The sequence below is a fragment of the Pipistrellus hanaki genome (genome assembly GCF_964339955.1).
Source record: "Pipistrellus hanaki genome assembly, chromosome: 8".
NCBI classification, from domain to species: Eukaryota; Metazoa; Chordata; class Mammalia; order Chiroptera; family Vespertilionidae; genus Pipistrellus; species Pipistrellus hanaki.
Window position 1 is genome coordinate 14,867,334 of NC_140510.1, and position 23,554 is coordinate 14,890,887.

Here is a 23,554-nt window from a genome sequence, read left to right on the forward strand (position 1 = left end):
CAGACTGTCCCGCTTTTGGTGGGACAGTCCCGATTTTTAACAACTTGTCCCTCATCCCACGACATTTTAAAAAAAAGTCCCGATGTTTGGAAAGATTCGGGACTTTTTTAAAACGCTGAGAGACATGGGACAAATTGTTAAAAATCGGGACTGTCCTGCCAAAAGCCGAACGTCTGCTCACTTTACCCGTATACCATATGATGTTTAACCTTTGAGCTCAGCAGTTGCTATAGTGACTAAATCAAAGAGAATATTGACCAATCAGGGGGATATCAGGACATATGGTCTTGTAGCCTTTATAAACTGGGGGGGAAAGGAACTGGGTTTTCCCTTCCCCACATAGGAGTCTGTGCTGTGAGATTCTTTTCCCTTTCCCGTGTGGGAGTCTATACTTGTTTGTCAATAAATTTCCACCTTTGCTGTATCATCTTCCGCTGTGGATTCTTTCTTCCCTCCAATGGACAAAGAACCCGGGGAACCATGCTGCCTGGGGGAACATTGCGTGTTCCATCCAAAAATCCCATATCACTGTTAATGGATGCTTTGTTATAATTTACCTTTTTTTTTTTTTTTTTTTTTTGCTGAATAACAGTGTTTTATAGACAATGAAAGTGTGAAGTAGATAATGAAATAGGCATTAATATTTGTCTTATTGAAAGAAAAGGAGGCTCTGATAAGGAAATATTCAATAGTGTTACTGCTCAAATGTTAAACTAGAGATAAAGAGAAGAGTTGATCCAACTGGAAAAACATGGAACTGATAGTATGTTAATGGAAACAGGAGTCAAATCATTGCTTTCAGGTTTTTAACAAATATGTTCAGCAGCCATGGACCAATAAGCTCAATAAATATAAATAGACAGTAGTCAGAATAAGAAATATAAATAAAAATTAGGTAGATAGAATATACTAAAATATTTTTAAATATATTTTAAGGGATAAATGAGGTTTTTATTTAAAACATATGTGCCAAAATATTTTTAAAAACAAACAGACAAAAGCCCACCTTTTTTTTTTTTTTTTTTTTTTTTTTTTTTTTTTAATCTTTTTGCCCTGATTGCCCTAATTGCCGCCTCTGATTCTTTCCCTTGCCTGTGTGACTCAGTTGGTTGAATGTCATCCCATGCACCGAGAGGTTGCTGGTTTGATTCCCAGTCAGGGCACATGCCTAAGTTGTGGGTTGAATCCCCAATAGGGGCATGCATGAGGCAGCTGATAGATGTTTCTCTCTCTCCCTCTCCCTTCTCTCTCTCTCAAATCAATAAAAACATATTTGTAAAAATACTTTATTTCTAGAACTTTATTTATTTATTTGTCTGTTTTTTAAAATACATTTTTATTGATTTTTTACAGACAGGAAGGGAGAGAGATAGAGAGCTAGAAACGTCACTGACCAGCTGCCTCTTGCACCCTCCCCTCCCCCCCCACCGGGGATGTGCCCGCAACCAACGTACATGCCACCGGAATCGAACCTGGGACCTTTCAGTCCACAGACTGACGCTCTACCACTGAGCCAAACCGGTTTCGGCTATTTCTAGAACTTTAAATAAGAGGCTATTACTACACATAAGTGGCCCATCCCACATCTATTTCAGAAAATTCCTATTTTTACTCAAATCCTTGTCTGTTGCTGCTGTTGCTAATGCAGTGCTACTCTGGGATAGGCATCAGGCTGGATTCTCTTTGAACAGTTGTGTTTGAACTGCTTAGCAGAATTCCTGAAAGCACAAACTTCTACCTGCAATGACTTGAGTGTTATGTGGGATGGAATAAACATATACTTTAAATACTTAAAGATTTTCAACAATTACTCAGTGTATAAAAAAATGATATACTCGGTGTATAAAAAAGTAGTTATACACTGAGCAGAAATGTACAAATAAGAACACATTAACACGATGAAGTCCTTTGACTTACTATTGAACTCTTTAATTTCTGAAATTATTTTTAAAATTTATTTAGAATACTTCATGCTGGGTGAAAAATGCCCTAAAGCTCTCCCTTATAAATGCCATGGCTTTCCCTTGGAAATCAATCTTCCCTGTTGATCCAGTCCCTCTTTGTTCTCTTCCAAGCTGTAATTATGCATCCCTCTTTTTAGTGTAATTGCCTGGACCAGTGCTGGAATACAGCACCCCCAAAACTCCCTGTTATTATCATCTCCAAGACACAAGTTGAGTCTCATATCCTCAGCCTAACCCCCAAGATTTCATAATGAACTTCTGCTCACTTTTGATTTCATTTCTTCCTTTATCCAACAAGTATTTATTGTCTACTGTGAGACAGACACTATTTTTGGCCTGAGATATACAGCCAAGAACAAAACAAATCCCTGCTCTCAAGGAGCCTACATTTGAACATAGAGACACAGTAAGCAAACAAATACATAAGAAGGGGGATGGGGAAGGGGGGCAGAGGTGGGCTAGAAGGGGTCAATGGAGGAAAAAGGGAGACATTTGTAATACTTTCAACAATAAATATATTTTTTAAATGCACACACAGAGAAAAGAAATATATAATTTGTCATCTGATTAGAAATGCCAGTGAAGGAAAACAAAGCAGGGGAAAAGGAACCAACCTAGTGCCATGTGGGGAGAGGGTGCTATTTTTCCATAGGCGGTCAGAGAAGGCCTTATGACAAGGAGACATTAGAGCGGTGTGCAAAGAAGTGTGGGAGACGTAAAAATTTGAGATAAAGTATTTCTGCAGAAGGCATGTGAAGGCCTGTATTATCTATCTATTGCTGCAAAACAAGTTATCCCAAAACGAGTGGCTTAAAATTACAGTAAATATTTTATTATCTCACAGTTTCTGTGGGCCAAGAATTTGAAAGTGACTTAACTGGGTGGTTTTGGCTCAGGGTTTCTTATGAGATTGTAGTTAAGATGTCAGATAGGGCTCTGAAGGCTTGGCATGGGCTGGAAGCTCCAATTCTAAAGAGGTTCACTAGCAGAATGCTGACTCTCAGCAGGAGGCCTCAGTATCTCTCCACATTGATCTCGCCATGGGCTGCTTGAATGTCCTCATGATATAGTGGCTGGCTGGAGGGAGGAAGAAGCCACATGTCTTATATGACCTAACTCAGGAGTTACACATCATTATCTCTGCAAAATCCAATTGTTTCACAGGTGGTAGGAAAAAAAAAAAGAAAAAGAAAAAGAAAAAAAAAAAAGGTTTTATAAAAAATAAACTCACAAGGTCATCTGATCATAAATTCCTAACTGGGCCAGTCATGGTGTTTAGTCACATCCCAGGCACATTAGGGTCGCCGAAGGAGGAATGCATGAGGCCAGAGGGGGGCATCTGTATACCAGATGGCTAGATCCCAAAATAGCACCAGTCCCTAGGAACTGGGAACCAGAGATTTTAATCAAGGACTCTATAGGTAGATATTTTCTGGGCAGAGAATTCTCTGGATGGGTGTGGATCCTGGGAAGGTCCAGAGAAGAGAGATAATGGTCTTAGCAAATGGAACGTGGTCTAAGTGAAAGGGAATGTCTATTGTGAAGTGGCCTAAAGGTCAGTTCTCAGGGGAGGGGCATCGATTCAATTATTTGATCACACTTAACAATAACATTTTAGTAAAAGATTTATTTGCCTTAAGCAAACTCCTTACATTGTTGCTGTGCATGTAGGTTAACACACCTTTGGAATAAGTGCCCTCAGGAAAGCACATAATTTTCACCATCCTGTAATCCAAGCATGTCAAACTCAAAGGCTAACACAGGCCAAATAAACAAGGTTTAAGTTTATGTATGTGGGCCGCAAAAAAGCAAAAGCTTCAATTTTCATAGAAACGTAGGTTTATTTTGATAGAGGCATGCTGGATACAAAGGGCTGAAATAAATGAGTAATAGTTAACATAAGATAATAGAACATTTTAATGAAAATTAATATTTTTTCTTGAATGTTAACTTACCACTGAATAACTGCAAAAATTAATAAATGTAATGCAAATAAACCTATTTTTCTTGTTTTTCGAAAGCGAAATATGTCCTGTTGCACACACCAAACAAGTCAGTCCAAAACTAATGACGAGGCAATGGGCTGCTAAAATATTTGCTGCTAGTATTAGTGGAGAGAAATGGTGCGCCTGTGGGTAAGGCGCATAAGGGAAATAAATGCTACACAATTATATAGTAATCAGTCATTAGCAAACTTTGTAGTTCGTTATTAATAATTATGTATAACAGGATATTGTAAAAATTAAGTTATGAAATTTTTATTAAAATGTTTTTTACAGCCCAAACCGGTTTGGCTCAGTGGATAGAGCATCGGCCTGCGAACTGAAGGGTCCCAGGTTTGATTCCTGTCAAGGGCATGTACCTTGGTTGTGGGCACATCCCCAGTAGGGGGTGTGCAAGAGGCAGCTGATTGATGATTCTCTCTCATCGATGTTTCTAACTCTCTATCCCTCCCTCTTCCTCTCTGTAAAAAATCAATAAAATGTATTTTTAAAAAATGTTTGTAAAAAATCAATAAAATATATATTTAAAAAGTGTTTTTTACATACCGTTATATTGGCTGGGCCACAAAAATATTTGTTGTGGGCCACATGTGGCCCTCAGGCCGCGAGTTTGACATGCTTGCTATAATCTAATCCCACCTTGTTTTCTCCAAGCTCTATGTAGTCTTCCTTAAATTTGCTCCTTAATATCAGTACGTGGAAGAAGACTCAAAACTGTTATTCTCTGGAGCATTTGAGATCTTGCTCCATGGCATATGTCTTCAGATTGGCTCAAATAAACTCTTTTAATGTTTGTTAAGTTGACACAAAGATCAACCCTATTCAGTGCAGGAAGGGACTCTGTAAGGACATAAGTACCATGAGATGGGCCCATGGGGGATCCTTCTGGAGCTTGGCTACAACAGGCTCTGATAAGGAGAAAGGTTGGTAAATTCAAGAAACATGAAGAAGCATAGTGTGATTACAGTGGAATTACGAGGGGGTGCAAAGGAAGATCAGGGTCTGAGGGGGAACAGGAGGCCAAGTCATGTGAGACTTTATAGGTCAATTGTCGCTGAGTGAAAGGAAAGCCATTGGAAGGTGGCAGGATAATTTATTGAATCACTAAATTCTGTTTGTCCTTCCCCCCTCATCCATTTTCTGATTCCGGGCTTACTTTGGTCTGAAAGTAGAAACAGCATGAGGCTAAGGAATCCTGCTGATCTGGTAGAAACCTAATATCAGAGAGGGCTTCTGCTAGGTTTCCTTGAGGAGAAGAAGAGGAAATATTGATTGATGAAGCCCAGGCTGGAAAAAAATGTTCTCTGAGGCACTTCTGCAATCCTGGGCCCTGACCTTGCTGCCTTGTGGCACTGGGATAGCATGGGAAATAGCTTTGTGGGAGGGGAGAACTGAAGCAGAAATGCCACAGGACATGAATTCAGCTTGTGCGGTGAATGAATCAACAATAATTAGTGTGGCACCATGTCAGCCCAGGACTTTTGCATATCTCTCCTTGAGAGCTAGGTCCCCAAAGTCACTGAAGTTGAATTTCTCAACATTCTGGTAGGAGATAGTTTCATAATGATTAGCAAGTTCATTTCAAGGAATGTAGTATTCTGTGCTTGCCTTAGGAGCACATATGCATCAATCAATCAATCAATCAATCAATAATAAAATGATACAGAGAAGATTAGCATGGCCCCTGAACAAGGATGCCATACAAATCCATAAAATATTCCATAAAACAAAAAGAAATGTACTATTCTTAATCACATCACCTCACTTTGTACACTGATAATAATGCATAACATACAGCCAATGTGTTTTACCTAATTCCATCATTGTTAATGTTTGGTGATTGAATGGGAGATAAAGTTCTTGGCTTACCTTTAAAGATATCACATTGGCACAGGAATTTTGAACCCAGCTAGATTCCCACAAGGATAATCCACCTGCTTGTTTGCATTGTCGTGAGATGCCTAGTCTGCTATTCTTACTTATAACAGCGGAGTCTCTCCAGCTTGGATTTCCAGCTGCAGTACTGCAGGTATTACCGGACTAAAGAGGTCTGTTTGCCTACACACATCAAAGCCCAATGAGAAACTAACAGGTTTTTTGAAGCCAAGAAAGTAGGATTTATTAAGGAGATGGTACCATGCCCAAAGTCACAGGTAGCTCATGCTCAAAGACCTGGCTTGCCAATGGCTTTCTGGGGATGGATTACATAGGGAAAACAATCTTTCATCATAGTGACTAAAGGAGTTAGGGTTGTGGTCTCTACTGACTGGTTGGTGTGATGGTGGGGGTGACTCATCATTGCATCTGGTCTTGATGTTGGCCATGGAGTTGTTCTGTCCGACTTTACAAGGATTTGTTTGGTGGGATCGTTCCACTTTCCTGGGTCTGGATCTGAAATATTACAACTGAGACCAAGATATTTTCTTCAGATTGATTGAAAACTCTGTCTCTTTAGTCAATAGACCCAGAAACTTGTTTCTAAGACTACTGGATGCTGACCACAGCCTCATTGTCCTGGGAGTTTAATGATTAAACAAGGGAGAAGACGGTGGGTGAGTTAGGGTGCTTGGTAAGGCCAGTTTGTGTCGAAGGAAAAAAAAAAGTCAAAATAAAGGACAGATTAAAGAAAATAATTTTTCTGTGCAGTTACATAGACATTATCTAAAAATTATGTAAGACAAAATGCCAAATTCTGAGCCCTGGCTGGGTAGCTCAACTGGTTAGAGCATTATCCCAATATACTCAGTTGTGGGTTTGATTCCTGGTCAGGGCACATATAAGAATCAACCGATAGCCTGGCAGGTGTGGCTCAGGGGTTGAGCATTGACCCATGCACCAGGAGGTTCGACTTCCCATCAGGGCACATGGCTGGGTTGAAGGCTCAATGCCCAGTAGGGGGTGTGTGAGGGAGAGCTAGTCGATGTTGATGTTTCTCTCTCATCAATGTTTCCAACTCTCTCTCCCTTCCTCTCTAAAATCAATAAAAACATATTTTGAAAAAAGAATCAATGAATGCATAAATAAATTGAACAACAAATCTTTGCTTGTTCTCTCCCTTTTTCTCTCTCTCTAAAATCAACCAATCAATTTTTTTTTAATGCAGAACTCTGGCTTACATAAAGCTATCCTTGCCAAGATGACTCACTTAATGACCAAACCCACTCTAGAAGGGTATTCTTGGGTCCAAGACAGAGGATTGGTTGCTGTACCGTGCTGTAGTTATACCTTCATTGTTTCAAGCTGGCCAGTGATAGCAGAGGCTCAGCTGTACAATGGCAAAGGCAACTGAGAAGGTAGTTGCTGCTTTTATGGGTCATTGCATGTTCTGGCAAATATTTCCCATATCTGTACTGGTGAAGTTTATTGAAGTTGAGCTGCCTGGATTCACCAGTGCTCATGACTGACTTCGATTTGAGAAGAGAAACTTGATGGCTGGCAAGAAAACTTAAGTCTGGCAAGAACTTTCAGAAATGTGGTTGGAAGGGTGACAGAAACAGGTGGCTAGATTGTCTTATCCTATCTAATAAAGAGGGAATATGCTAATTGAACATCACTCTGTCACAAAGATGTCTTCACCCACAGCTGAGGCCAAGTTCCCATAAGGAGCCTTAACTGGCAATCAGCAGGGACCTGAGGCTACACCTTTTGCCCTTCCCTGCCCCCATGGGGTTTGACAGGGGACCTCAAGGTGCACTTCCCATCCTGGTGCTGGGCTGGGGGACCTCAGGCTGCTTTCCCACCCCAGCGCCAGCCTGGAGTATCTCAGGCCATGCCCCCATCCTGGCACTGGGCCAGGGGACCTGAGGCTACGCCCCCTGTCTTGCAGGGTTTAATAAGGGTGAGACTGGCCAGGTCTGGATCTAGCCCAATGGGGTGGGGGGTGCAGCTGGGTCTGGATCTCATACTATTTTGAGGTGCATGTGGGTGGGTGGGGACTTTACTTTGGGTCCCGTGGTGAGCCCCAGACTGACAGGAGGAAGGTTTTCATATACATTTTATTAATTTTCTTTCATCTCTGACACTTCTATTATAGAGAAAGGGCAAATAGCAATATTAAATTATTTCCTTTAATTAATCTCCTTTTGATGTGCACAAATTTCATGCACCAGATCACTAGTTTGAAATAAGAAGGAATGTGTTGTTTCAGGTTGCATTCTCAGAGAAAACACTGGGAATCTGAGGTTTGCATGGAGGAAGTTTATGGTGAGGGTGTGGTGGGGCTGTTGTTAGTGTACCACCTATGGGTGAGTGAGGGAAACAGAGATAAGCAGAGGGGGAAGTAAACTGCTTTCCAGTCACAACAAAGAACACACTCTTCACTTAGGAGCACTGGTCCTATATATTGTCCCAATTGAGACAAGGGCAACTTCAGTCCCATCCTCCTCCCAGCCCATCTTTAGATGAGGGCTGCCTCCAGGACAGTGACCTTGGTGTTTCGGCTGAGAACCTTCACTACTCCCAAGAGCTAGAGAATCAAAGGCTGTATTCTTGAGAAGATAGTGCTGGGGGAAGGAAGAGATGGATCTTGCAGCACATAGCCACATCCACTGGTGTTTTTCATATTGGAACGCACAGATAGGAGATCTTTATTCAAGGATTATAAAAATAGGCAATCCAGGAGACAAAGAAGACCTCTAAGCAGCTGATGTACTGACCACATGTAAAACCTAACATCATACAGAATCAACAATAATTGTGTTGCCCACTGGGCTTGTGGCCACCTCAGAAGCAGACCCATGGCTCCTATTCTTGTGACGCCACTCTAATTGAAATTTAGATGTTCTCTTTGTATGTGTCTCCCTCTACTAGGCCTCCATATCAATTGTTTGCTCTCCACTTCTTCCAACTGCTCTTCCTTTTGCATTCATATCTTCTTCCTAAGAGAGAATCTATTTGGGTCCATGAATTGCCCACCAAAATAGATTGTCCCAGGTGGATTGATTTTTGGGGGTAGGGCTGCCTCCACCTATAAACTGGCTGCCTTTGGTCAACAAACCAATTTTTGCATTATTTCAGCTGTGGCCAAATGACAAAGCAAGTCAAGATATATATTCAAGGACCCTCCTATGGTCAGTCCACTCAGAAGGAACCAGGAGCCTGACAGGTATGACTGTTCATACTCTTGTGACAACAAGGGCCTCCAACTTCTCTCTGTGAGGGCAAATTTAGGACAGCAAAATAGAAGCAGGCACATACTTGCACAAAATTAAGGTGTTGCATTAATAAGTGCATTTTTAATGATATTTGTGAGGATTATTCATACAAAATAGGGACTAGCTATGCATAAGATGGAATGGAAACACTGAAAATATTGTGTAACAATAACTATCCAAAAATTATTTTAAAAGCAATTTATTCTTTGGAAAGGTAGCAGAAGTAGCAAAAGGCTTAAAGGTTTAGAATATCATAAGAAATAATCTATCCCTTAAAGAAAACAATAGGACTCTCTCCCACCTCACTGCTCTTCATTCTGTGCTTGTAATCTCTTAGCTATTTATTTTGTTTGTTACAGATCATAATGCTATTTCTTGATTTATCGATTTTAGACATTACCTGATTTTTATTATGGCATATGGGGATTGAGTTCTCTTAGCTCTTCTTTTGATTGGGGAATTATATTAAATTCAACCATCTGTAAAGAGGTTTTTTTTTTGTTTTGTTTTTTTAGTATTTTTTAATATATTTTATTTTTATTTTTTATTTTTTACAGAGTCAGGGAGAGAGATAGAGAGTTAGAAACATCACTGAGAGAGAAACAACAATTAGCTGCCTCCTGCACACCCCCTCCTGGGGATGTGCCTGCAACCAAGGTACATGCCCTTGACCAGAATCAAACCTGGGACCCTTCAGTCCCCAGGCGGATGCTCTATCCACTGAGCCAAACCGGTTAGGGCAAGAGTTTTGAATATTAACTTACTATTATCCATTAACACTTTAATATGAATAAACCCTTCAAATTTTTCCATGTTTGACAGCTAACTAACAGAACATTTTGGAAAAAGTTTGGTATCTTCACAGAAAAGTAAGCCTGGCAGAGAGACACACAGTGAAGAGAGACATGACAGGAAAATGTGGTGATTTCTACTCAAGCTGAATTGTCTTGATGTTTACCTACAAATCTAAATAATCTTCTAAAATCATGGACATAGTTATGATATCATAACTATCATACCTATAATGGGGGAGGGCAGGAAATACAGCCTTTTAATGGGTACATTTTCACTGAGAATAAAAAATTGGTTCTATTGGAATGAAAGGAGAGAATATATATATATTTAAAATATTTTTTATTGATTTTTTACAGAGAGGAAGAGAGAGGGATAGAGAGTTAGAAACATCGATGAGAGAGAAACATTGATCAGCTGCCTCTTGCACACCCTCTACTGGGGATGTGCTACAACCAAGGTACATGCCCCTGACCGGAATCGAACCTGGGACCTTTCAGTCCGCAGACCAATGCTCTATCCACTGAGCCAAACCTGTTTCAGCTAGAGAGAATGTATATTGAATAGTCATTCCTATGTCCATTTAATTAAAAAAAATTCTATTTTAAAAAATAATGGCATCTGATTTTCTAAAGAAAAAATAATGGAGAATATTACAGAGATTGAGAATGAAGAAGATGCTGCTCTGATAAAAAAAAATAAGCTCTAATTTTTTGTTAAGAAAAAATTTTTGTAGATATTTTTATTGATTTCAAAAAGGAAGAGAGAGAGAAAGAGAGAGAGAGAGAGAGAGAGAGAGAGAGAGAGAGAGAGAGATAAACACCAATGATGAGAAAGAATCATTGATCAACTGCCTCCTGTATGCTCCCCACTGGGGATCAAGCCTGAAACCTGCCAGGAATCGAATCCTGACCTACTAGTTCATAGATTGACAATCAACCACTGAGCTACACTGGCCTGGCCAGAAAAAATTTTATGTATGCAGAATACTACTTCTAGTAATATACTTAAAAAGAACTATAAAGTTTTCACAACATGTTAGAGAACATTACATGAATTGACGTCCCTAAGAGTCCTATGAGTCAGACAGAGATTGTAATCTTTATTACAGAGATCATGAAACCAAGGCACGGAAAGACTAAGTGCCTTCCCCAAGGCCATATGGCTATGAGTTCTAATTTATTTTCTAGTTCTCTTACTTTGGCGTCATATGGAGCCTTGTGGGAAGGAGACTCTTCCATGAAGGGCCTTGGTAGTGTTGAAAGTTGGTGCGTGCAAACAAGGCACCAATGTCAAAGTCATTTAGCTTCTCCTCAAGCTGTTCTTCCTCTGAACCACTGCACATCTGTCAAATGAAGCTGGAACCTACTATTTGGGACTCCCATTCAATGCAGCATAGGAATAAATCTTGACATCAAATCCTGTTGTACAGGTACTGTGTAGATTTTGGATCCTCCATAAGGTACAATATTAATGTGGTAGTTATATAGTTAGTAATGCATAGGTGAGTGGCCTGGCCTCTATGTTTTTATACATAAAGAGAGATCAATAAGAATGGATTATTTATGTTGCAGATTGTCCAATCAATAATAGATATAATGAATACAAGAGTAAGTAGTTACAGAGTATATTTTAGAGAAACTGGAAATACCATGTGCATTTTACATATTCTGATGTCATGTAATTTCTTCTTTCATTTAGTTATTCATTTGAATTGTGCTTTTATTAAAGACTTTGTGAGAGGTCTAAAAGAATGGAAAAAATTAGCCATGGTATTGTGCCTTAAGAAAAGTGGGTTATTATAGAATGTTAATTTTAAACTGAAAAATAGTTGACTGTGTTTCTGAGGTAATTATATCATTATAGCTATTTAAAAGTAATAACACAGTCAAGCACCCAATTGAGGTTGTATTGTACTAGGTATAGAAAGCACTTTCAGAACATTAAAATGAATGGCAATTGTAGAGAGTGCCTGAGAGGGCACATGGGCATTTCTTTAATTATTGTCAGCTGAATCCAGTGGCTTTGGCAAAGCCACGTCCTGGAAACATGCTTTGCCAAAAGGCAGAAGTGTTGTCAGCTTGACCTTCAGCCCAGGTTCCAGGGGCTGGGTTTTGTTATTTAAATCTAGCCAACCACTAGGAATGAATATGACTCGGGACCAACCAAGAATGCACATAATCTCCTTTGTCTTGACTTTTAGTAAAACTTCCTGTTTTTTTGCTGTATAAAATAAGCACGCTGTATTGCTTGGGGTTTCTGTCCCTGTCCTTGTCAGAGGACAGTGGTCCCACGCGGCCCCTGCCTTTTCCTTCGATCTCTGTGTCTGTCCCTTTCTTTCATTTTCTCAATCCCCATCCTACTCAGGAACCAGATGGCTCTCTAGCCACACTAGATGTGGAAAAGAGAGAAATATTTACAGGCAATATTTCAAATTCACACTGTACATAAAATTGCACATCAGTAATTTAAAGATATTCAAATTTCTCTTTCAAACATCAAATACCTGACTTCCTACCACAATAGTAATATTTTTACACTCTCTCAATGTTTAATACCCATAAAGATACACCAAATACATAGTACCAGATGTATTTTTGGTGGTCTTGTCTTTCATACTACAGAAAGGTGGGGTTTTTTTGTGTGTTTTTTTTTTGGGGGGGGGAGCTTAATCTTTATTCTTATGTTTCTTATTTTGGATAATTTCAAACACCTTTGAAAATAGAATAACACAATGAACTCTCAGGTACCCATCATCTAGCTCTAGCAATGATAAATCTATGGCTTATCCTGTTTAATTCCCCTCCTCACCCCAATTACTTTGAAGTAAATCCTAGACATCATACCATTCATATGTAAAAACTTTTATATGTACCTCTGAAAGAGAAAGCATATCCTTTCAAAATATAAGTAACCACTGTGGTAGATTACACATAATTTTTACCCCTCCTTCCATTGATAGGTGCAGCCTAATTCCCTTCACCTTGAGTCTCAGCCAGAGGAACTTGTTTGGCCAGGAGAATGTGACAGAAGTGTCATTCTGGCATTTCCAAAGGACAGGTCCTAAGAAGCCTTGAAGCTTCCATCTGGATCTCTTGAGACAAATTACCTGAGAGCCCTGAGGTGCCAAGTAAAGTCTGATAACCCTAAAACAGCCACCCTGAAGAGGCCACATGCAAGTGCTTTGGTCAAAAGTCTCAACTGAGCCCAGTCTTTCTTCTCTCCAAAGCATGAGACATCTTGGACCCTCTAGATCTGCCCATCTGCCAACTGAATATCACTGAGTTATTTTCGATGGTGCCACACAGAACAGAAGAATCATACAACTGAGCCTCACTCAAAATCCTAACCCACAAGGTTTTAAGTTTGCTAAATTAAGCCACTCACCTTGGGTTATTTACTATGCTGCAACAGAAAAAAGTGAAACAATCACAAAACCATAATCACTCCGAAAATAATTAGCAATGATTACCTAAATATCAAAGAGCCAGTGTTTAACTTACAAATAATCTTTGTTGTCTCATAATCTCTTTAACATTTGCTTCAATCTGGATCTAAGTGAAGTTCATAGTAGCAATTGATTTTTGTATCTCTAAAAATCTTTCAATTTATGGTTTCCTCTTCGTTTTTTTTGTTTGTTTGTTTTTTGTTTAGAAAACTGGATTATTTGTTCCCACAGTTTCCTATAATCTGGACTTTAGTATTGTTTAATATGTTCAGCTATCATCTGTGATTTCTGCAAATCTGTAGAGGCTTGATCAGTGGCAGGTTTGGTGTGGCAAAGCTGTTTTATAGGTGGTGGCTCCACTCCAGGATACAAAGTTTCAATTGTATAACATAAATAAACCCCAGACACCAGGGCCTCCGCTTGGGTCACCAGGGGGTGTGGCTGGCCTACAAACCACCACAGGCCCCTCACCCAGGCCACCCCACGCCCCAAGGTTAACCCCCACCCTGATCCAGGACACCCTTCAGGACAAACCAGCTGGACCCCACCCATGCACCAGGCCTCTAGGCTATCTAATAAAAGAGTAATAAGCAGATTGACCATCACTCCAACACACAAGATGGCTGCCCCCATGTGGTCAAAGATCCTGCCCCCATGTGGACATAAGATGGCCACCACAAGATGGTCAGAAGGGGAGGGCAGTTGTGGGCAATCAGGTCAGCAAGGGAGCACAGCTGGGGGGGGAGGGAGGGACAGGTCTGCAGTGGAGGGCAGTTAGAGGCAAACAGGCTGGCAGGAGAGCAGTTAGACATCAATCAGGCTGGAAGGGGAGTGGTTAGGGGTGATCAGGCTGGCAGGCAGAAGTGATTAGGGGCAATCAGGAAGGCAGGCAGACGAGCAGTTGGGGGCCAATAGTCCTGGATTATGAGAGGGATGTCTGACTGCCCATTTAGGCCCAATAATGGACCAACCCCCTCCCCTGCATGAATTTCATGCACTGGGCCTCTAGTACTTCTACAAAGAGAAATGTGCTAGTCTTTCAAAATATTAGATTCTTAGCATTTAGAAGTTTTAAAAGATTTTTAAAATTAATTTATGAAGTTCAAATATATTTTGGTATTTCAAAATTTATTGCAATTACTATTCTGATTTTGCTCAATTTGTCCCATCTTTTGCTAGAAGGAGCTCTGTGAAGTTGCTTCTGAGTCCTTTGACATGAACTAATCTCTTATAGCTTCCTTTCTTCTGGTGTGACAGGATGCTCCAGACCTGAAATTGGGCTTTCAATACTTAATTTTATCACATAAACACAGATCTAGAAATGGAGTGTCAACAGCAGTTTATTTTTAGTTGTTGACTAAGTAATTTTGTTAAGAAGAAAACTTATGTATGAAATATGATTTAAAATTTCAAATTGCTTACTATGGTGGTGTGACTGTTTACAGTTTACACTGTATTTCTGAAGAAAAGGCACGCCACAGAGAGGGAGAGCTGACTTCAGAGAGAAAAAGGGAGCAAGATCACCACCATGTATCATGTCAGCTTCATCCCCTCTTCGGTCTGGAACCTGAAGCAACATGACTTCTATGGAGAACTGGAATCATCTTAAAGACAGCTGCTACATCTCTCTTGCAGTCAAATATATTTAATTCATCACTCAATTTAATTCAACAAGTACTAATTGAGCTCTAGCATTGTGTAAAGCAACCAGCTGGGAGGGGTGGGAAATATAGAAGAAATACATGAGAAAAATAAAATATATTCCCTGATTATACAGTTAAGCTAAAGAGACAAGATGAATGCAGGAAAAACTAGATTATGACCCAGGATAATATGTCATTATGTGTTCAAACAAGTGGTACTAATACTTATTGCTACAGGATTTCAGAGGAAAGAGAGATTAGTTTAGCATGACGGATTTATGGAGGAGTTGTTCCTGGATCCAAACCCTGAACAATGAGTGTTAGTTCCAGGGGCTGAGGCAGTTACAAAGGTGAGAGTAGAGATGGCACAAAGGACAGTGGGGAGGTTAGCTACCGGCATGGAGGGCTCAGGCTGGGATGTGGAGCAGATATATTTGGGGCACATGGGCCAGAATCAGTCCCTTGGCAAGTTTGAATGTATGGCTGAAGAGCTCAGATTTCAGAAATGCATCTATGCCCTTCACCTCTGCTGCCAGGGTTTTTGCTGTTAACCAGTTGCTAGCATTTTGTTTCTGGAAAAAATCCAGACATACAATTTAATTAGAAAAAGAACTATCAGAACTTGAAGTGGTAAAAAAAAAAAAAAAAAAAAAAGCAGAAGCTTAGACAAATGACAAGAAAATAAAGTAGTAGCCATAGTTGGTTTGGCTCAGTGGATAGAGCATCAGCCTTTGGACTGAAAGATCCCAGGTTCAATTTGGGTTAAGGGCACGTGACGGGGTTGTGGGCTCGATCTCCAGTGGGGTGAGGGGGCATGCAGGAGGCAGCCAAACATCTCATCATTGATGTTTCTATCCCTCTCTCCCTCTCCCTTCCTCTCTGAAATAAGTAAAAATATATTTTAAAAAATAAGGTAGTAAAGTCAAAGAGGAGAGCCTGCCCATTTATTTAACAAACTAGAGGCCTCACTGAGCCACTCGCCGCCCCACCTGCCACCACGAGCCGCAAGCTCCCTGCTTGCTGCCAAAAGCCATGAGCCGCCTCTCCTGCTGCTGCGAGCCTCTGCTCCTGGGCCGGGGGAGAAGGGGAGGGACCGAGAGGTGGTCAATGCACCTCATGGTGACTGGTCGAGCGGTCATTCCGGTCATTCCGCTTATGGTACCTGGCCTTTTATTATATTGGATATTTATTGCATACATATATGTGCACATCATGTGCCAGGCACTGAGGATAGAGAAAAACATTGTTCATTAAGGACTTACGAATGGCCTGAATAATTGAAGAAGAATCAATACCTTGATGTAGGTAACTTAATAATCTAATCATTAAGAATAGCATTTCAGGCCATGTAGTTGTTTAGTGGAGAAGGTGTTTTTGTCACAGATGCCTTTTCTGTCATCTCGGATGTTCCCATGTGTTTGTACACCTACTCTACCAATAATGCATAATGCAAGCCTGAGAAGTGAGTGAATCTCATTCGAGCCATTGATCTTTTTCTCTTCCCTCTCATACTTCTAGCCTTGAAGAGCTCCCAGAAGGACAAGGGAACCATAAGAGCAAGACTTCTGAAAAGCTGAGGAATGTGGCTCTGACTCCATTAAGTGCGGACCAGCCGCTCTGGAGCACGCGGCCTCTTTAAGAAAATGTGTCAGGGAGGATGTGTCATGCATTCATTCCATCAATAAGTAGTAATTTCATTCCTTCTATGCTTAAACACGGATCTAGATTAGCAATATTCAACCTTTTTCATCTCATGGCACACATAAACAACTAAAATTTTGCAGTACACACAAATATATATTTTTTGCCAACCTGACAAAAAATAGCTATAGTTTTGATTTATTCTCACTGGATGGCTATTATTGTGTTGGCTGTTATCATTTTTTAATTTAACAATCTAAGGGAAAAGAGGTCAGTGTCCCTCACTATATAGTCAGATATTGCATATATTTTAAAAATTCTTGTGGCACATTTGTTGAAAATCACTAATCTGGATGCTGGAATGCAGCAGCAAACAAGACATAAAAAGTTCCTGCACTTATGAGGTTGATATTCTGCTAAAAATAAACAAATAAATATATACTGTGCTTTTAGTTAGTGGTAAGTGCTATGAGAAAAATTTATACTAGTCAAATAGGAGAATAAAAAGTGGTAAGAGTGCATGTGTATATTGGGGGTGAATGGTAGGCCCATTTACTAAGATGGTTAAAGGATGGGAGAGAAGAAGGTTTGGCACTCATTAAGTATTCATTAAATGATCCAGTGAATCAAATAATCAATGATGCTATAAACTTGGGGTGATGGGGATGATAAGCACTTGACTTATTGGATATTCAGAGATGATCCTATATAATAAAAGGCCAATATGCAAATTTACCGAATGGCAGAACAACTGGTTGCTATGGTGGGCACTGACCATCAGGGGGCAGACACTCAATGCAAGAGCTGCCCCCTGGTGGTCAGTGTGCTCCCATAGTGGGAGTGCCTATCAGCCAGAAGCCCTGAGCTGGGCTCATGGCTGGCAAGTACAATGGGGGTGGTGGGAGCTTCTCCCACCTCCACAGCAGTGCTAAGGATGTCTGACTGATGGCTTAGACCCTCTCCCTAAGCCAGCAGCCGGACATCCTCTGAGGGCTCCTGGACTGCGAGAGGGTGCAGGCCAGGCTACAGGTGCATGAATTTCATGCACATGGCCTCTAATAAGAATATATAATGGTTCGAAATTACTCCAGCACATGATAGTTTTTAGAATTTCAGATGTTGGGGTATAGAAACCTTTGATATTTTGAAAACCTTTGATATTTTGGAGTGCCATAGCAGAAAAAATTTAACTAATCATCTAAAAGAATTAGCACAGTATTTTCAGGGCTTAAGATGAGAGATGGAAAAAAAAAAAAAAAAAAGAATTAGGCATTTCCCTCTAAGACTTCTGACTTTTACCTCGAACTACCAGTTTAGAAGTTAGAAGAAAAATGGCAAATTAACATTTTTCTTGATAATGTAGGAATAAGCAATTCGATACTGTCTCTTCGGCTGAAAAACAAAAGTTAGAAAATCTCTTCATTCAAGTTGTATAGGCATCTATCCAAATGTAGCTTTGGTATGTGTTGCCTAATAAGAAACACATGACATTTCCTTAGTTGGCTTAATCCCTCTCACACATGAACCTTGCTGTAGCCACATAAGTCATATTTATAGCAGGTGGCAAACATAAGTTTTATTCCAGGAAATGACCATTCACTTTTGTTTTCTGTATGCATTTAAGCAACTGCCAAGTCAAACTTAATTTTCTGTAAATATTTTCTCTCAATATATAATTTTAAATATTTTTCTTTGAAAAATTTGAAGTTATAGAACAATTGCCAAGAATAGTACAATACCCCTTTCTCTGGATTCTCTAATTGTTAGCATTCTGTCATATTTGCTTTATCACCATCTCTTTATAGCTATATTTATACAATGCACACATACACATATTATTATCAATACTATTTATGTTATTGAACCATTTATGAGTAAGTTGCAGATACCATGATTATTTAGTCTTACCTGATGTATCTCCTATGAACAGGAACACTGCCTTGCATAACCACAGAATTATGACCAAATTCAATAAATCTAATGTTGGTACCATATTGCCATCTAATGTACTGTCTATAGTCAAATTGCACCAGTTGTTCCAATAATAGTCTATTTAGTGTTTTCCCTTCTGAACCATTGGATTGTGTTTAATTGCCATTTTAAAACATATTTGATGCTCCCCTCTCTTCCTATCTCTACATTCAGAGCTTTTATATTAAGATTAGAGGCCCAGTGCACAGATTTGTGCATTGGTGGGATTCCTGGGCGTGGCCTGCGGGGATCGGGTGAAACTGGCAATTCAACGCTGTCTGCTGCTCCCTTCCACTGATCCTGGCCCTGCTGTGCTTGCCAAGGACTCATGCCCAGTCAGTTCTGATTGGGAGAGGCTCAGACCACCACAGCAGCACTAGCCAGCTGTGAGCTCTGTGTCTGGCACCAGTTGGTCAACTAAGCAGTGCTTCCACTGTGGGAGCACACTGACCACCAGGGGCAGCTCCTGCATTCAGCATCTGCCCCTAGTGGTCAGTGTGCACCATAATGACCGGTAAACCAGTCGTTTGGTCACTTAGGCATATATATATATATATATATATATATATATATATATATATATATATGTCTTGACCTTTTCTTAAGCCATTAAATACCAATTATTTAGCACCTGTTAAATGGTTAGCATTATATTAGGTCAGGGGAAGACTAAAAAAAAAGTAGAGATGAAATATCCTATTGAGTCATCTCTTGGGACGATAATATTTGTGAAATGACTAGACTATAAGAAAGGTAGAGGAGGAGGCAAGAAGAGAAGGAGGCAGGAAGAGAAGGAGGGAGGAAGAAAGGAAGGAAGAAAGGAAGGGAGGAAGGAAGGAAGGAAGGAAGGAAGGAAGGAAGGAAGGAAAGAAGGAAGGGAGGGAGGAAGGAAAGAAAAGGAGAAAAAGAGGAAGAGTGAAGGAGGGAGGAAAGGAAGAGGGAGCACTAATGAGCACACTGTAGGGTCAGGGTTAGCCTACAACTCCCTGTGTTGGGCCTGCTTTCTACTGCCTACAAAAGTAGGAGTGCAACCTTGTCACCAAAAGTTTTAAAAACTTCCCATGTCTGGTGATCCATTAGGTGGAGCATCATCCATACACCAAAAAGGTTGTGGATTTGATTCTGGGTCAGGGCACATACCCAGGTTGTGGGTTTGATCCCCTGTCAGGATACATTCAGAATGCATACAGGAGGCAGCCCATGAAAGTTTCTCTCTCATATTAGTGTTTCTCTCTCCTTTCCTCTCTCTAAAATCAATAAAAGCATATATTCTGGTGATGATTAAAAATACCAAAAATAGCCGAAACTGGTTTGGCTCAGTGGATAGAGTGTCGACCTGCAGATTGTAAGGTCCCAGGTTCTATTCCTGTCAAGGGCATGTACCTTGGTTGCGGGCACATCCCCAGTACGCAGGAGGCAGCTGTTCGATGATTCTCTCTCATTGATGTTTCTCTCAATCCCTCTCTCTTCCTCTCTGTAAAAAATCAATAAAATATATTTTTTTAAAAAAATACTCCCCATGTGGTTCTACGTTGGTCTGTAGGTTGATAATCATTGTACTAGAATCTGAAAACATCACAATAAGCAAAACCAGTTGGCTGGACCTATTACTGTTTGCAACTTTGAGCTGTCTAAATTGACCTAAAATATTTCATTCTAAGTTAGTGTTCCCAGAAGGTGGAATCCTTCAAGGAGGATTCAGTTTACTATTTAGCAAATCTAGGAGTAACATATTTCCATTCATTAGACTGTGTTATCGCACCCTCAGGACTGTTGGTGCTTTTGAGCTGGTACTGTTTTTGACACTATTGACATTCTTTCTTAGGGGGCTGTCCTGTGTATTAAAGATGTTTAGCAGCATCCTTTGCTTCTACTCACTAGATGCCAGTAGCACCCCCACCCTTGTTACAACCAAAAAATATCTCCAGATATTGTCAAATGTCCCTTTTGGGGTGTGGTGGGGGGTAAGGGAGGGAGAAAGCAGTTAAAATCAGGTCATTGAGAATCACCACAGCAGACTGAGCTCCTCAGAGATGGGGCCCATTTCTGATTTATCTATTACTGTGTGGCAAGCAGCATACCTGGCACAGAGCAGGTCTGTGATAAAAAGCAAGTTAATGAATCAAAGCCCTAGATTTCTGCTCATGTGCTCTGTGTCCCTATTATGTTCCTATTGAATCATCTCACAGATAGTCCCAGGAATGGAACACGAAAGGATTGTGTTGGCTCTACGTAATCTTTATGATGAAGTAACATTTCAATCAAAGGTCAAGGCCCCACCCATGATAAAACACAGACAGATAAATCCAGCATGATATGCAATTAGTTTTTATAAAATTATCTTTTCAGTTATTTAAGGAAAAGCATCATTGACAGCTTAAGTCTGGCAAGGACGGTGGTGCCATGAAGGCAACCTACACATCTCACTGAATAGAAAAGGCTTTCTGGGATATGGGGAGGGGCTGGGGTATGATCTGCTTGGTCTGTGAGGAACATTGAAGAGTCAATCACACTGAACTACAAGAGACTCTGTCTTCACTGTAATGAAGGCACATTGGGAAAAACCATCTTTTAATTGCTTTAATTTTGTTAGACAAGAGAGGCGTGGAAAAAAAGTGTGTGCGTGTAAAATCACCACATTTAAAATGCTGTCTTTTGGTGTGGGATGTTGGTAGAGGGGGAGGCTCTGGTGGGGAGCAGGGAATATATGAGAACTCTATACTTCCTTCTCAGTTTTGCTATGAACCTAAAACTGCTGTTGAAAAAAAAAATACTATTTTAATGTTTGTTAAAACGTTAATGCTAAGCGTAGTGGACTCTAACCATATTTTTCAAAATTTCCTATTTCATGTGTCCTTTTCATACTTAATGACCTCAAAACTCATACTGGTTCAGTGATAACAGCTGCTTCAAGGAAACATTAATGAGGCCAACTCCCTGGCAGGGGAAGAAGCTGAAGTCGAGGTCATTCTAAGACAAGGACTTGCAGAGAGCTTTGGCTGCGTGGTCTCACCACCAGCAAATTTCTGATTTTGAAAGCCCCTAATTTGTATCTTAATTGAACTCCAGTTCAAATCTATTGAAAGCACAATATAGGGGACTTTGAAAGATGAAGCAGCATTTTAGGTATTTTTAATTTTTTAAGGCACTGCTTTTTAAAAATCTACCCTAACAATATCCACATATGCATTAGCTCACTGCTGAAATATATATATATGGAGGAAAATTAAGAATGTTTTTAAAAGAATTTATATTTCTGTACTTTCTACAAGGCAGTTTTGGGTTGCTAAACCTTATCAGTAGTTGATTTTTTTTTTTTAATCCTCACCCGAGGATATTTCTCTATTGTTTTTTAGAGAGAGTAGAAGAGAGAGAGAAAGACAGAGAGAGACACATCGATTTGTTGCCTCCCACACTTGCCCAACCAGGGCTGGGGATTAAGTCTGCAATGGAAGTACAAGCCCTTGACTACAGTTGAACCTAGGACCCTTTAGTCTGCAGGCTGATGCTCCATCCCCTGAGCCAAACTGGGTAGGGCTGTATTTCTTGTTTGGTTCCTACATTTCTAAATGCTCAACCAGTTTTATTCATCCAACATACATGTGCATGTTTTGAGTACTTTTTAGGCACGAAAGATATGAAGATTGCCTCTGCTTTAGGGATATTTAATACTCTTTCTGTCAATGCCACATCCAATTTATTAGCAAGTTCTATTCTCAAAATTTATCTCAAGTCTGTACATTTCTTTACATTTGTATGACTCCTTAGATCCAAGACATTGTTCTATCTTTTAGGGTTCCCACATTAATCTTCTAATTACTCATTTTCTTCCCTATCTATCCTTCTATTCTTTCTTCATATGAAAGCTTGAGTAATTTTTTTTAAAAAATTCACCCAGAATATTGTTACTTCCTTGTTTAAAATGGATCGAAAGCTTTCCATTGCACTAAGAAGGAAATTCAAACTTTTTACCAAGATGCTTAGGACTCTGCCTGTTGTCTGCTGCCTACCTCTCCAATCCTATCTAATACTTCTTGCCCACCAAGGCTTTAGTCACACCTGGTTTTCTATTTAAGCCCACAGTTATGCCCTCCATTGGGCCGCTCTCTCTGCAGATGTTTACATCACTGGCTCAATCTCAGTCTTCAGAACAGAAGTCACCTCTTTAGAGAGGCCTCCTCTAACAGATTCATTGAAAAATGGCTTCTCCTATCACATCTCCATGTTTATTTCTCTTAGAGTATCACAATCTGTATTTACTCATTTTATGTATTTGCTTGCTTATTTATTGTTTATTTCCCCCTCTAGAAAACAAGCTCCAAAATATAAGGGCCTTATTTGTTTTGTTTATTGCTATATCTCTAGTACCTTGAAGTTAAGGTCATTCTACTAGTAAGATGATCCAGTGTTGGTCGGGGCATGCGCAGGAGGCAACCAGTTGATGTATCTCCCTCACATTCATATTTCTTTCTCTCCTCCCCCTCCTTCTGACCTCCCTCCCTTCCAAGCTCTCTGAAAATCAATGGCAAAAAATCCTTGGGTGAGGATTAACAACAACAACAAAAGAGATGGTCCAGTGTCTTGAAGGGAATATGGAATGTAGCAGACACTCAATAAATATTTGCAGAGTCAATTAATTCCCCCACATTGTCTAGCTCTGGTTATACAAAAGAGCACCAATAAATACTTTTTGATCAATTGACATAGAAGGGCCCATGCTAGGAATCAATGCCTTTGCAGACTTAAGTTTTGAGTTATAGTTCTATCACATTTGTTCTTCAGTTACTAGGATTACAACATTATAAACTTATGGTGTAAAATATATAGACTAGCAATATATATATATGCACACATTTTTACAAACCTGTATTGCAACACTTTCTAAAGGATGCCCTAGGCCTCCCCCACCTTATTGTCTGTGTCCATGGGTTATGCATAT

At 40.0% G+C, this 23,554-nt stretch overlaps 1 protein-coding gene across 4 annotated transcripts in view; it reads left to right on the forward strand.

Annotated features, from left to right (window-relative positions):
- Nucleotides 1-23,554, forward strand: part of SLC35F5 (solute carrier family 35 member F5) — an 87,184-nt gene that overhangs the window by 18,642 nt on the left and 44,988 nt on the right. For all 4 annotated transcript variants that reach the window (XR_014795833.1, XR_014795834.1, XR_014795835.1 and 1 more), the window contains exon 3: nucleotides 8,984-9,071. Coding sequence is in view for 1 of the 4 variants with exons in the window: in XM_084893314.1 (XP_084749440.1) it covers nucleotides 8,984-9,071 (88 nt within the window). In the remaining 3 variants the exon portion in view is untranslated. The remainder of the gene's footprint in view (nucleotides 1-8,983; nucleotides 9,072-23,554) is intronic.